Genomic DNA, 16198 nt, shown 5'->3' with positions numbered 1-16198 from the left:
ACAGTTAGCCCAAATAAACTAAGAAAAACTGTATTTCATAGTTAAGTGTTGGTACTTCGTGTAGTTTTATACTTAACCAAAAACTGCTGGCAACATGGTATACTGGATGGTGTTGGTCATTTACCCTAGTGATTGCATAGTTGAGTAGGGCTCTAGCCAGCATTGCAAAAGACTATCACAACACATATTGCTAGCCACGGAAAGTATCAAAACTTGTGAAGTGTATCATCTGCAGATTTCATATCACTTATGCACCATTGTAATGTTTTGACAGTTTCTAAGTTGAACCATCCTAATTAATGAATCATGCATTTATAAGTGATCAACAGTTGAACAAAATGAATTCTAGAACAAATAAGCCATCTACCATAGTTTGCCAGCTATTGGGAGTGAGACTCGGGAATAGTATTTAAACCCAGGTCCACTGCTCACTCCAAATGAGTTATTGTGAATGAGAATATGTAGGAAAAGTTCTTGGCGCTACACTTAAATTATACTCAGCAACAATAAATACCAAGTGTTACTATTTTTGTAATAGAGATGGATTTATAAAACTGACTTATAAGTTGAATAACTGTCAAAAGCCATAAAAAACTATGAGTCTCAGGGACAAAATAAAAATCCAAAGGTCTTTCCCAAGTACCTCTGTTCTTAAAAATTAATCCTAGCTACTTTCATGGAATTAACAGCGGTGTGTAATGAGTGGGATCTATGTCAGCCAAACAAATACACAGGTAGAAAAGGGAATGTTGTATAACAATGTAATTCTTTCACATAGATAGAAATGTTATGGAATTATACTGACCAGCAAGGCCTAGCTGACATGGCCACAACTACAAACTAAAGAGCTTTGGCTTTGGCTTTGGCTTTCTTTCCAAGTTGGCTCTTGGCACTTCATTATAAGTCTAATAGGTGGCAGATGTCACCTTATGTCACCTTTGACCCTATTGTTCACTGCCTTTGCTCCCCAGCTCAGAGGATTCACATGCATTCCACTTCATGGAGCCTTGTCCCTCCTATGTGTCCAGGGTGAGTTTTGTCAGATAGCTCGGTAGATAATGGTAGATAATATATAAATATCTCCAGTGAACAACAGAAGTTTTGTTGAGACTCTGAGGAATAAAGATTCATACTGATAAGTTACAGATGCTTCTGGTCAGGGAGACACTGACTACCTGGTACAAGTGGGCCTTGTCTTCCAGAGATGCTAGGTCCTCTGCCTTGGTCACAAATCTTTCAGGAAGAGAAGCCGACCTTAAAGGCTGTTGACAGCAGTGTTTGGTGAGCTCCTCTTATTCTGTCATAAACCAGCTTGAGTTTTTACAAATTTTGTCAGGGGAATGGTGTTTCTTTGTGATGCTCAGTAAGCATGTGTTAAGTCAGAAAAGTACAGCAAAGTCCACTTTCACTTCCCTCCAATGTATTTTCTCACTTCCCTAATACAGTCTATTACAGAGACGGCACACTGAGCTTCACTGCCTCTCAATTCCAGGTATGACTGACGTGTGGAAAACAAGGTTGGTTTGTGCGGGGAAAAAAAAATCTTCCAGTTGTTCCCCAGTGTTCACTTTCCTTTTCTAATACCACAGAAGAAAGTGAAAGGAGTCGTGACCATCCAGCTAAAATCTGAATGTTTCTCCTGTTGATGATTTCTGAACCATGGACTATTGGTGATGGGTGTGAATTCCAGGCTGTTTGTTAGATGAACATGGCAATTAGGGAAGAGGAAAAGGTGTTAGACATACCAGATAAACTTGGTTTTGTTTGTGACTGTCCTACATGGTCCATCAGACAGTCCCCTGACCTGTGTTTAACAGGAGTGTCAAAGGATACACATCAGACTCTGAGGATATGAAGAATGGCATCCATACATGGACAGGAGCACAAGCGCATAAGACATTCCTTTCATAGGATAAATAAACCATAAGTGCAAAAGCATATAAGACAGGAGCACAATATTAAGTAATTTCAAGGTAAGAGAACTGAGAAGTTGAGAAAAGTGAATTACAAGTCACAAATGACACCTTACTGCCACTGGGTGAGAGAAACTGACTAACTCTCAAAAAGATAACGCATGGTGGTACTCCTTGTGACCGAAGACGGTAACAGAAAACAGAATAGAGAACTGCTAAGTCTGCTAGCCTCAAAGAAATATCTCTTCCCAATACCACTTAAGGAAACAATTAAGCTAATTAAAGTTTGAAGCAGAAGAAAACAATAACAAATAATCCCTCTTAGCAGAATTTACACAGCACTGACAGTGTGCTCTACAACGTTCTGGGTATTTGTACAGCATCAAGGCACATAATCAGCATAACACCTCAATGAAACATCATGACTGTTTTCCTTTTTTTTAGATGAGGAATTGAGAACTAGAGCTGCTGTAGCCACATAACCAGTAAGTAACAGCCACGGACTGATCAGGCTGTCTACAGACACCTATTCTTAACCACGGCACAAAAATCAAGCAAAAGATCAATTGTGTCATATGAACCTGATTACAAATACTTTTCAGAATTTTTCTTCCAACAAGCATGCAGGTAATGGAAGCTAAGTAGGAAAGTCCCATGGAAGTGTGGTAATAGTTTCAACTTCAGTAATACAATGGAGGACAGTTTTATAGTGCAGTAAAGGAAGTAACAGTAATTTAAAGAGCTGAACAATATTAGTTAGTCAATTCAAGGATGTAATCAGCACATGGCTTAATATGATTGTGCTCAATCCAGGAAATCCTGAAGCGTAGGAATGTATTTCTAGGTATTTGCATAAGTGCCAGACACTTTCATGATACACAAAAGGTGTTTGGAATTTGGGGAAAGATGCAGCTCTGTTTCCAGTATTCCATGTGAACTTTTCAACGGGAATAACTAGAGTCATGAAGATGAGTCAGAGAGGGGCTGGAGAAACAACTCAGTTTTCAAGTGAGATGAGGACATGTTACCTTGTCAAGGGATAATAGACTGATTCAGAGCATCTGTCCTCTCTGACCCAATTTAAAAATGGCTCCACACAGCAACATCACAATACCCACCTTCAGGAGAAAGGAGACACAGGCAAGGCCACGTTGGCAACATGACTCTATGCAGGGTGTTCTCAAAAGGGCCAGGCTGTAAATGTTGTCCCCTTGCTGGGCCATATTATGACTCTTTTTATCACAATAATCAACGATCAATCAAAGATTTTATACTGCCTTTACTCCAGATCAAACACACACACACACACACACACATTGAAGTCCTCAGTTAGCCTCAACTAAATGAGTGATCAGGCCCTCAGAGATGGCGCAATCTCCACCTGCACTCAGAACTTTCTAGCATCATGAGATGCAGGTGTTTATATGCTATTTCCATCAGGAGAGGAAATGACGCTCATGAAACTGAGGGGAGAGTTTTTCTATTTTGAGAAATACAAAAAGCACACCTCATGAGCATTTCATATTACTATAACTGAGGGAAATATGTTTAAACCGTTCTTAAATAGTTTGAGAATACACTACTATAAAGAATTCAGTAGTTATTGAAAGTCACAGGAATTCTTCAAGATATAAAGGTTCTTTATGTCATTAGTATAATTTTAAGGGATGGAACTGCCATCAGTTTTGTCCAGAATAATTCATTATTACCAAAAATTACTTTTTGCTTTCTTCTTTTGTAGGGAGGGGACATCAGGGTACTGAGAACAGAGCCTAAGCCCTCACGAACGTTAGGCAAGTGCTCTACCACTGAGCCACACTTTCAAACCTCACCAAACGCTCCTTTCTCAACCTATATTATTTTAAAATATATTTTATTGGATTTATTTATTTAGTGTGTATATGTGTGAATGTGCACAGGAGTGTGTGTGTGTATGTGTGTGTGTGTGTGTGTGTGTGTGTGTGTGTGTGTGTGTGTGTGTGTGTGTATTTGATCTGCATAGAAGTCAGAGGATAACTTTCAGGATGCAGAAGTTGATTCTTTCCTTCTACCATGTAAGTCCCAGGGATTGACCTCAAGTTTTCAGGTTTAGCAGCAAGCACCTCTACCCACTACTCACTGAGCCATACCACCAGCATCCAACCTATATTTGTAATGCAGAGTAACACTGTAATCCACTAATCCATTAATTCAATATGAATAACACTGTAATCTTCTAATCCATTAATTAAACCTGAGTAACGCTGTAATCCACCTTATCAACTACTGTATAAGACACCTGGCCAATGCCTAAATCTTTCCATTTAAATTTCTATATATTCATTACATCTGGGTCTAAAAATTTCACACAAGATATTTTATTAATTACTTTAGCTTTGAAGCAAGTATTAGGGAAACATTGATCACAAAGCGTGAAGTCAAAGCTGGACAGAAGTAAAAAGTTTTAGTCACAGCACAGTGACTGCAGCTAACTGTTTTAAAATTAATAATGGATAGATTTAAAATAATAAGCATGTGAGGTCATAGGCAAGTTAGTTCACTTGATTTAAACATTCTACAATGTATGCCTCCATTATAGCCTTACATAATACTTCATACATATAGTATTTGACAATTTTTTTTAAAAAAGATGAAAAAGCTTAAAACCAGAATTACTTAAAGTGTTCATGTTAAATCTCAATCCTCATTTAATTGGATTTTGTGGGAGGTACGGATAAAATAAAAACTATTAGCAAAATTACCATTAACATTTATCAAGATTTAAGTTCATGTACTTACTACAGCTAGGCACTATAGACATAACAAAGGGACATCCTTTAGGTATAATTATTATATGCTTTTAATTGAAAGGAGAGCTAAGAAAGGAAAAGAAACTGAGTCTATAATGTAAGTGACAGAGTCGATAAAGAATCCAATTCTGATAACCAAATTTATGTACATGAACACTAGGTTATAGCATACTGGGTGGAAGAACAGAATATGGAGTACAGCCCAACTGTGATGCAGAATTAAAAATTTCCTTCATTACACAGAGGACAGTCTACAATAGATCCCTTGGAATTAAATAAATTCAGTTTAATGTTTGACTCCAGTTGTAGCTATGTGATGGACTATTAATAACTAGGGGCTTGGATGACTGAGGAGATGTTTTACTCTGCCCCTGGATATGTGGTCTAGTGACATCAGAGTTGAATTCTAAACTTCATAGTTCTAGAATTCAAGATGACATTCCACAAGACCACAGTGGTTGGATTTTCCAATTTAAAACAAATGTGCCCAACCGATACATGTGTTCTGGTGGGAGATAATTCCTTAAAATATCCTTGAGCCCAGAATTAACTGAGGAATAAGAAACTTCTGCTGACCATTCCACAGGCCTTTCCCCTATCCAGTGCATGGTTCCTGAGCAAAGTCACAAGAGATGGCAAGATAAAGAAGGAATTGCAGGGTTTGGTAACAAAAAGCCTTTGTAGGGACGAGCCAGGGCCACCTAGGGAGAATTGTTTTCTATGTTCAGTTGGCAACCACTTGCAAATCATCTCGTCCAACAAAATTGAAAGACCAGTGCTCTGCTCCTCTACTTCACAGTATGGTGTTTGCTCAGTGTTCTCATAGTACATCCCACAGAAACAAGGAGGGATTTTATTGAGATTGAACATCATTTGACAGTAACCGTGGCCACAGCTGTAAAACTCGAGGATCCAGTACCTTCCCCACCCAATTGCACACTGCAGCATCCTGCTGACATCCGTTTGGAGAGAACATGAGATTTCTTTCCCGTTAGTATGGCAGCCAGAGAGATCTCACGAGCAATAGTGACAAATCAGTACTTAAATGTTTATAACATCTGCTACAGTATCCTTACTTATCATCAGGACCCGTTTTTAGGAAACGTGGCCAAGGTATGCACTCGGTGTCTGCTCTGTAGGCAGGTGAATACCGTGTTCTAATTTCAGTTACATCCTCTAGCATTTTCAAGAAGCAATGGCAGCTACTCTGAGTTACACCCTGCACGTAAGCATCCCTCTCCACTAAGCAAGCCCGAGAAAAACTATCCCAGACATGAACACCGAGGAAGAAAACCACAAGTCTTCTTAGGAGGTGCCTTACCAAGGATGCTCCAGAGGCCCAGATGGAGGATTAAGAGTTCCCTAAATAACTCTGGAGTCCCAAGCATGGCAGGCAGTGTCTTCATTCCCAGCACATATCAGGCAGGGGTAAACTCCTCAAGCAGAAGGCTTCTCTTCCTCCCTAGGGATCTTCCGAGCTGGATGGTATTATCTATCCTAGCAGCATCTTAGAGGGAAAAAGTCAGGAGAGCTGGTGGGAGAGGACAGTATGAAGAGCCTGAGTGATTTTCTGAAAGCAAGTGAACAGAAACTGTGCTGTGGTTTTGCTTCTGATCCAATCTACCCTTCACTTCTCAGGTCTTCTGATGTACAAAGCACCTGGGTCCCTGCTTCTCCTTCCGCCCTGCCACTCAATCTTCTTCCGTCGCCTTGAGGTTTTTCTCAAAGTGAACAATTAAACTTGAAAAATCTAAATTGGTCCAGTCTTTAGCTGATTTTAATCAAATCAAGGTTGGGAAATTCATGGTAAAAGTACCTAGGGTAAGCATACATGTTCCCTTTCCATAGCTTGTGATTATGAAACTTCTTCTGTGTAGTGTATCTTAGAACCGCCCCCACCCCCACCCATCATGTCATGGTAAGATGAGAATGCTTATTGACCTGAAAACAATGAAGACTTATCCGAGCTTATGGAGAAAATGAGTGACAGGATGCACTTTACCAACAGAAGAAGACAGGGCCTTCTTCTTTGATCTGTAGATGTCTATCAATGGAACACAATCACCATTAGTGCTGTCTCCATGTTCTTTCTAAATATTAAAGTTCTAAGCAAAACGAGATCTTGAATACCAATTAAAGGAAACTTCCATTTTTGGTATGCTTTATGTGGTTGTTGTCTAGATTAAGCAGTAAAGTAAGAAATGGGAAAGTTCTAAATTAGATAGCTGGGGGTGGGGGGAGGGGGGAGGGTTCTGGGTTCCCAGCACACATTTAATCACTAGCTTAAAACAACAGGAACTTATGCATTTTCCAAATGAAAAAGCTTGATGTTTATTGCTTGTGCATTTGTAGTCATTGGGAGAAATTGAGAAATTTTTTCCTCAAAGGTTGGTAATATCCACCCAAGGTCAAACTCCAGTGTATTGTGTATTTATTTATTCAAACAGATAAACCACAGTGACTGGAGATACAAACATGAATGAACACACTGCTTCTGAATTTAAGAAACTTGGCCAACCAGTATTGATATCCATGTACCCCAGACACACCAGGTAATACAGTCTGCAGAGCTCTTAGAAGCTGCACTGCTGGCCAAGGAGGCACCCTGTTTATAGTACGTTACCACTCATTCCTTTTTCCTGGTCAGAATGGGGTGCACAATTCCTGTGGCAGTTAAAGCAATGTTCATTGTCCCTCCAAAATGGCCTGAGAAGTTTAAAAGAAAAGTCTTGAATCATCTAAAGTTCAAGATATCGTCCAACCAGAAGTAAAGCCTGTCAAGTATAGACTTTCATCATTCTCTACTCTGGGGATTGTTCTCTCTCACCTCCTGCTCCTGCTTCTGCTTTTGGTGTGTGTCATGTATGTAAGTGTTTGTGTAGATGTGTGGACATGCTGTGTGCACTCTCCCGAGCGTGTTCATGGATCAGGTTTCTTTCTCAGTCATTTTCCACCTTATATTTGTAGACAGGGCTTCTCACTGAACCAGAAGCTCATCGATTTGACTAGAGTGAAGTGGAAATGAACTCCAGGAATCCATCTGTCTCTCTCACTCACTCCCCAGCACTGGGATTACAAATACATATCACTGTATCTAGCCTTGTTTGTAGTTTCTGGGGATCTGAATTAAAGTCCTCATTTTTGCACAGCAGGTATTTTACTGGCTGAACCATCAGCCTCATGATTTCTTTTGTCATATAAAAGAGTCCATACTGGCCAGGCTATGGTGGCGCAAGTCTTTAATCCCAGCACACGGGAGGCAGAGCCAGGCAGATCTCTATGAGTTCGAGGCCAGCCTAGGCTACAGAGTGAGTTCCAGGAAAGGCTCAAAGCTACACAGAGAAACCCTGTCTTGAAAAAGAAAAAAGAAAAAAAGACTCTACAGTTAATAGATAAAATTTGAAAAAGCCTTACAATCATCTAATGGATTTTAAGTAATGTCCATTCTAATGGTTTTCTCAGTGTGTCTGGCTATTTATCACTTTCTGGCTGGCAGTACTAAGAGCACTACTAGCCAAGACTTTGCCTCAGAATCTCACTCTCCTTTTTATTCTAGGAAAGAACTCAAAGAAGCCAGATTCAGAAACGCATTGCTCAATGACAAGTCAGTATTGCTTTGTGTTTATAACTTATCCAGTAGCTAGGTTTTTTGTCTCAAATAAAAAGTAATCATGTATCACTTGATCCCACCGTAATCATGTATCATTTGATCTGAACATTGTAATTTCCATGTCAATGCACATATTTAAAGAGTTTACTGCATTCTTAGAAGTGATTTGTTGCATACTGGGAACAGTTTTAAAACACAAACTTTAGAACACAAACTGCTAGTTGTATGTTGAATGACAAAAAGTAAAATAGAATTTGGCAAAATGCAAATTATCTTTACAAACACCCAGGAGCTACTTGCACAGTAATTATTCCACTTACTTGCTGACTCAGTTACTACTGTGAAGCATAAAGCAACTTTATTTTCTGTAGTATTTCATCCAGGTGTTCAGAAAAACAGCAGTCACAAACTTAGATGCAATAATGTTCGACAACATCAGACCCTTCTTAGTCATGACTTTTTTAATGCAAACCCAGATAATACTCCACAGCATCACCCCACATCTAAAACCATTCTCATTCTAGTGTATTGCTTTCTGCGCTAACGTTATTGCTAACAGTGGCATCTATACATGACTGCTCTTTACAATCAGCCTGAGCACTTGTTAGAAAATGACTGATTCCTAGGTCCTGCACTTCACCTAGTGAATTCAGATCCCACAGAGCTGTGGCCAGAGCGCAATTTTGAAAAAGATATAAACATGGTTCTGACACATTCAATTGAAAGGATGGTTAGAAATTGACTTGTTGGTGGAGCTGGTGAAGTTCTGAGATGTGGTACCAAATATTTGATACTCACTAGATGTCATGTTTTTTAAATTCTTAAGACCCAAGGTAGACCCAGGGATGTCCTACAAGACTGTCCTCTATAGATGTGTTTACTGCTCTGGGGACGGCAGTTAACACAAGCCTCAGTTATTAACTCCCTCAGTGTGTTCTCCATTGAGAAGTGCTTTACCCACAGTCATTCTATTCTTGACACCCTGCACGCAACAATGGACCAAGAGAAGTGTACAAAGCATCGGCTATTTTCACTCAACATGGAATGCTGCTGGGGCATTCTTGTGATAGAATGCATCGTTGAATTGGCCAAGGTGGTTTAATTTCTCCCCTGTCCTGCATGACCTCTGTCTTTACACAGATGTAGATTCCGGGTCATTTCAATATCTGCTCCCAGTGAACCAAATCCACTCAGACCTCTATTACTAACTTTGTTGAATAAAGATGGTAATAATACTACTCTATTCAGCTGGTTGGTTAACTGAAGTGATTATGCATAGTGATCAGCAATTGTATCTATAATTATCCTCAAACAATGGTTAGTTTTTATTGGGAAAAGATAGATAACAAGATACACTGCATTAATAAGCCAAGCACTGATGATTATGGAAACACACACACACACACACACACACACACACACACACACACACACCACATTCCAAGAACATCATATGACTTGTATACATTATGTTTCTTCTATTTATTCACTATGATGTCTTAACACAAATTACATCATATTTTTTAACCTCACATCTCCAGCAGAATTCTTTTTTTTTTTAAAGAATGAATTAAGGAACATGGAGGCACAGAGTGTGGGATAGAAAATAAAAACAAAAATTAATTGTTTTACAAATTGTGTTACCAATAAACCAGTACAAAAGATGTGTTCTATGAAACACAATGAAGAGTTAAAATGAGGCATTTCCTTAGCAAGGCTGAGGATTCCAGTCTCTGTGTTTGGAATTTAGAATGCAGAAATTACATAATATCTAGAAGGATATTAACACCCATGTGGAAGGTTGGTATGAGGACTAGAGACATAAAGAGTTGCATATTTTAATTTAATATATGTGAAAACACCGACCACAATGCCTGAAACAAAGGGCTGTCGAGGTGGCTCGGTGGTTAAAAGCACTTGTTGATCTTTTGGAGGACTGGGAATCAATCCCAGCACTCACAGGGCAGCTTACAATTGTCTATAACTCCAGTTCTAGGGCCTCTGATGCCCTCTCTTTTGGCCTTCTTGGGCACCAGGCATGCACATGGTACACATATATTCATGTATGCAAAATACTATACACATAAATTAGTAAATCTAAACATAAAATTTTTTAAAAGATTATAATACATGCATTTTCCTTTCTTTCATCCCACTCAGAAAGTTTTAAGTTTCTTGGATCTTTTTTCTTTGTATCTCCAAAGCATGGCTTCTCTTACATCCTATGCACATGTGTAAAGTGTATTTTTATATACTTATATTTTTTAATTAAATCATGCCTAACATTGATTAAAAAACAATTTTTTTATTGAAAATAGATTCTTCTCTCATACAGTACATCCCAAACACAATTTCCCTTTCTTCCTCTTCTCCCAGCTCCCCCAAAACTCCCCTCTCCCCCAGATCCACTTCCCTTCCAATTCCTCTTGAGAAAAGAGGCCTCCCAGGGATATCAAACAAACTCGGCATAGCAAGTTACAACAAGACAGGCAAAAGCCCTCATATCGAGGCCGGACAAGGCAACCCAATAAGAGGAAATGAGTCCCAAGATCAGGCAAAAGAGTCTGAGACACACCCACTCCCACATTCAGGAGTCCCACGAAAACGTCAAGCTAACAGCAAATACATATGCAAAGGACCTGGTGCAGACCCCTACAGGCCTCTTCAGTCTCTGTGACCCCGTGCGAACTCTGCTTAGTTGACGCAGTTGGCCATGTTGTTCTGGCATCCTCAATGCACTCTGACTCCTAAAGTCTTTGCCTCTTCCATGGAGTTCCCAATCTCCGAGGTGAGAGACCTGTTGGAGACCTCCAATTTAGACTCGTTGTCCACATAACGTCTGGCTGTAGGTCTTTGCACCCGCTCCCATCTGCTGCTGGAGGATGCATCTCTGATGATGACTGGAAAACGCACCGATCTTTGAGTACAGCAGAGATTTGTTGGAATCATTTCATTGATTTTTTTTCCCCAGTAGTGTTTGGTTCTACCCTAGGACTCTGAGATATCCAGTCTCAGGTTCATCCAGGCAGTGTAGGGAAAGGACTCCCTTTTGTAGGGTGGGCCTCAAATGAAACCAAACATTGGTTGGCCATTCCCACAAGTTCTGGGCCACCATTGCCCCAGTATATCTTGTAGGCAGGACAGATTGTCTATCAAGGGTTTTGTGACTAGGATGGTGTCCAGGTTTCTTTTCCTGTAGCCTGTAGAGTACCTTCTTGTGCCAGAGAGATTAGAATACAGGGGTGAAGGTTCCAAGTGGGTACCAGCTCTACCTCTCTACATTCAATGAGCTAACTGGAAGTTGTCTTCGACAATGGGACCCTAGTATCAGGTTTTTTTAATTATTAAGAAATTTTCTATTTACTTTACATACCAACCACAGATCCCTCCTCTTCCCTCTTCCCACCCCAAGCCTTCCCCCCAACCCATGCCCATCCCCACATTTCCCAAGTCAAGGTTTCCCATGGGGAGTCAGCAGAGACTGGCACACTGAGCTGAGGCAGGTCCAAGCCCTCCCCCCTGCACCAAGGCTGTGCAAGGTGTCACACCCTAGGCACTGGGCTCCAAAAAGTCAGCTCATGCACCAGGAATGGATCCCAATCCCCCTCTGTCCTATCATAAGTCTAGGTTGTTTAGGGACCTCCACAGGACCCCCTCAGCCAACAACTCAACCAAATGCTACCCAGTCCCATCACTGGAAGCCTTGCCTGTCTACTAAAGATAGCTGACTCTTTTTTGCTCTGTGTCCTCCATTACTAGGAGTCCTCACTAGGGTCCTCCTCATAGATTCCAGAAAGTTCCCACTACTCAAAGCTTTCACACACTTCCCATACTCCCCAATTCCAACTGTCTCTCCCTTCATACTCTCCGTCCACTCCCTCCACCTGATCATTGTATATCTATATTTCATTGCTCTCCTTGTGAAACCAACGTTATGACTGATTAGCACACTTCTTCTTCTCTTAGTTTTGTGGATATGCATATGCTTTGACATGTCTCAGCTTTGAGATCTCAGCAAAATACTAGGGTCTGAAGCCATGACATTCTTCTGCCACGAGAGCCTTGTGGGAAGGAAGTTTTCATGGGGCATAGAGTATTATAATGTGTCCCCGATGATAAGGATTGTAATTGAGCAAGAGGCTCCAGTCTCTAGACTCTGACAATTCATCACTGCTTTTGTGCTAAACCCAACAGAGATGCGTAAGTAGGCTTATTCCTGGAAGATACAAGACTCTCTGATGGACTTTACAGTACTGCTTTGCATAACAGTCTTGGATCACTACATTCACACTACTTCCTATTTTTCTTCACCTGAAATTAACTTGCACTGTGACTGAATAGTTCCCCTACTTCCCATTTTTTCCCCCACAGCAATTTCCCTATGATAAAGCCTTTGCATATTTGACGGTTTGTTTGCATCTCTTAATGCAGTAGTACTATGCTACTGTGCCAATATCAAACATACAATATTTTATTCTATGTTCCTTCATTCTTTGTTCAACAGGCAACATTTTTCACAACAGGCATCTGTTTTATAGGAGGTAGGAAGCTATTAAAGAAAGTAAAAGTAATATGATTGAATCAATCAATTCAAGATAAACTGTTAGCCAATGTGTAAAACAGACATAAAAATAGAAACATGGATAGTTCATAATATTTTAATCATAAAAAATAAGGGTATCTAAGAGCATAGTGGGAATTCAACAAAAGAAAATGAAAGTGTGCATTTCAGAACTACACTACACACACTATCACATTTGTCTTGGCTTGGACTCCTCTTGTTATCATTTTGTTTTATTTTTAGGTGGAATTTCATGCAGCCCAGACTGGCCCCAAACTCACTACATAGCCAAGGATGACCTTGAATTTCTTATTATCTCTTCTTCTGCCTCCAAAGTGCCAGGGTTACAAGCCTGGACCACAAAGCCCTATTTATGGTGGTGATCCAACCCAGAGTTTCTGAAATGCTAATTGAACACTCCATCAACTGAGCCATATCTCCAGCACCTACAGGGCTTTACAATGAGAAAGGGAACATATGAATGACAGCAATTTAGTGCAAAATGAAATGGAGGGTTGTTTGGTTGATTTGGGGGTTTATTTACTTATTTATTTATTTATTATTTTATTTATTTTCACAGACCATAGGAGATCAAAAAATTTGATTGTTCACTCAGAAAGAGTATAGGGGATGGTGATAAATATACATTAACCAGTATAGGAGAGGCATTAGTGAGAGCACATGAAATCCAGAGCACTGGAGCAGCTTCCTATAAGCCGGAAGTAGGACGACATTTTAGTTGCTCAATAGAGAGGAGAATCATAATGAAGGTCCCAAGAAAGGGCCCAGGGAAGCCAAGGCTGCAGGGACTACCCCAGGACTCAGGGCAGCAACTGCTTGTCATTAGCCAATGGTTCAGAAATACAAGCCTGCAAATGTTAACAGTTGGCAGAGCCACAGCTGTGCCCTGGTTGAACTTTAGTCATGGTTATCCTTTGGTGTTATTTGAGGTCAGTACCAACAAACCCCAATAACTGTCCACCTAAGTCATCAATACAAATGCAATTTGCAAAAAAACTCAGAAAGCCCAGTTCTGAGTAGCACGCTTCTTCACCCCTTGCAAATTTTACTCACACAGTTGCCCTTGTCGTAGACCTTTCTAAGTGAAAACATGTTCTCCACAGGCACACATTTGAATAGCTTGACATATTATGATCCTAAGATTTCTCTGTTTGTAAGATGCTACATTTTTCTAATGTTTGACATAAGCATTTTCCTCCACTATATTTTAGGCGACTTCCCCAAAGTAAAGTTGATAGGTAGAAGAAATGAACACTAAAAAAAAATTCTTGATAGTCAGTGTGGTTTGTTTTTGCTGGAAAGAAAGTACTTTAATAGTAAGTTTTGATTTATGGAAGTTTTCTCTAAAGTAGACATATCTATCCATTTCTCCATTTCTGTTGTTTCTAAATTATAAAACCCCCTCTCTGGATGATTTGTAATCAAGAAATCTAGAGATATTGAATGGGCCGACTCATAGCCTTCCATATGTGCCTATATCTTAACTCTAAATACCTTAAACCCCTGATACCTTACATGGCTATATATATATATATACTTTACAGATGTGAATAGCTTAAAGAACTATGGAAAGCAAGATGGAGTTTTCTCAAGGATGTAAAAATAGAACTATCATAGCCATAGCTGTGGGTATCTACCCTAAGAATTCTCTATCACAGAGATACTTGTATATTTTTGTTTATTGTAGTTGTATTCACAATAGTAAGGAAATAAAATGGGCTCACATATCCATCAACTGATGAATAGATGAAGAAAATACATATTCAGTGGAGCTTTTTTAGCCATGGAAAATGCAATTTTCAAAAGAAATGGATGGATCTGGAAATGATTACGTTAAATGGGGGAAACAAAGACAGGTAGTGCATGCCCTCTCCCACATGTGGGTTAGAACCCTAGATTTTTATCTTTGATGTATGTGTGCCTATGTGGATATGATTGTGGGTATAGGACACTGAGTTGGAAGTGTTGAAGTAAAGAGGAGTGTAACAGACCACATGTGAGATGAAAGCAGAAAGGGAACCACTGGAGATAGAAGAGTAATTAGAGGGATCAGTGAGGGAATGGGAAGAGGTTAAGGGAAAGAACAAAAACCCTAAATTATGCATGAAAGCAAAAAAATAAATTACTCACTTTATGTCAATTGCGAAATGAAAAAATAAAGGATATTGAGGTTAATTTATCTTGAACTACTCAGGTAGGCCTGATGAGCTTGCAACAATCCTTATAAGAGAGGCATAGATTCTAACATAGGGCTGGAGGAACAGGCACTGTGGCAGCAGAAGCCACAAATCTAGGGTCACTGACACCCTCTAGAAATTGAAAAAGAGGAAGAACGTATGTTTCCATGGAATCTCCAGGGAATCAACTCTCTGGCATTTAGTGTTATTTTCATAAGATTCTCTTTGGTTTCTGAGCTCTAGTAAGTTATGAGACTATACTTAGATTTTAAGACTCTAAATTTGTGGTAATCTGTTGCTATGACAACAAATGTCATAGAGTGAGTGATGTTATTTTGTACCTTACCACCCAAATTACCAGTAAACGTCCAATTCTCAGTAAACAGTCCATGTGTTTCAAGAGGAAATGTGTGTCCATACAAACCTTTTGTGCGAATTTTTTCAATGTGATATATATAGATATAGATATATAATGTATACATATATAATATATATGGTGTATAATTTTAGGTAAATATAAAAATAATGATTCCTTGAGGTTTTATTAAACAACTTTGGTGTTATTTATCCCTTTTCCCTCCCTCTCTTGCTATCTACCATCTACCCTTCTCCACAGCTATAGCCTGCCTGTTACTCTGTTTCCCACTTCATATCACCTGTATCCTGCATACGCCTCCCAAGCCCCACCCCAACACATACCTACAGTCCCTTTATATTTTCCTGGTTTCTGCTGCTATACCATGTTTTATACTCACATCTGAGTATTTGGAGCTAGGAACTGTAAATGAGAGAGAACATGTAGCATCTGTCTTTCTGGGTCTGGGTTACCTCACTCCATATAATCTTTACTAGCTCCATCCACTTACTTATATGACTTCATTTTTCTCTGTAGCTGAATAACATTCCATAGTGTATATGAACCACATTTTTATCATCCATTCCTCATTTAGGTTGTTTCTATTCCTAGCTAATGTGAATAGGCCAACAACAAACATTGCTAAGCAAATATCTGTGGAGTAGAAAGTCACTTGGGCTAACAATGCTCCCCACAAGAACCAGAGAGTAACAAAACCCCAGTACCAGGCATGAGAAACATCCCTTAGAATGGTTGGTCAGTCAAGTGACTT

The 16198-nt window shown here is 39.6% G+C and overlaps 1 protein-coding gene across 1 annotated transcript in view; it reads right to left on the bottom strand.

The window, feature by feature from the left end:
• The window catches only part of Btla (B and T lymphocyte associated), a 33579-nt gene extending 21873 nt beyond the window's left edge, over positions 1-11706 (bottom strand). Inside the window, exon 1 of the mRNA XM_052740800.1 lies at positions 6024-11706. Within this exon, the coding sequence (XP_052596760.1) occupies positions 6024-6108 (85 nt within the window). The 5' untranslated portion in view covers positions 6109-11706. The remainder of the gene's footprint in view (positions 1-6023) is intronic.
• Between the last annotated feature and the right edge of the window lie 4492 nt (positions 11707-16198).

Source organism: Peromyscus californicus, unplaced genomic scaffold (genome assembly GCF_007827085.1).
Source record: "Peromyscus californicus insignis strain IS unplaced genomic scaffold, ASM782708v3 Scaffold_16__1_contigs__length_79575227, whole genome shotgun sequence".
Lineage (NCBI taxonomy): Eukaryota > Metazoa > Chordata > Mammalia > Rodentia > Cricetidae > Peromyscus > Peromyscus californicus.
Note: the sequence above shows the minus strand (reverse complement) of the source record. Positions and strands in the feature narration are given on the sequence as shown.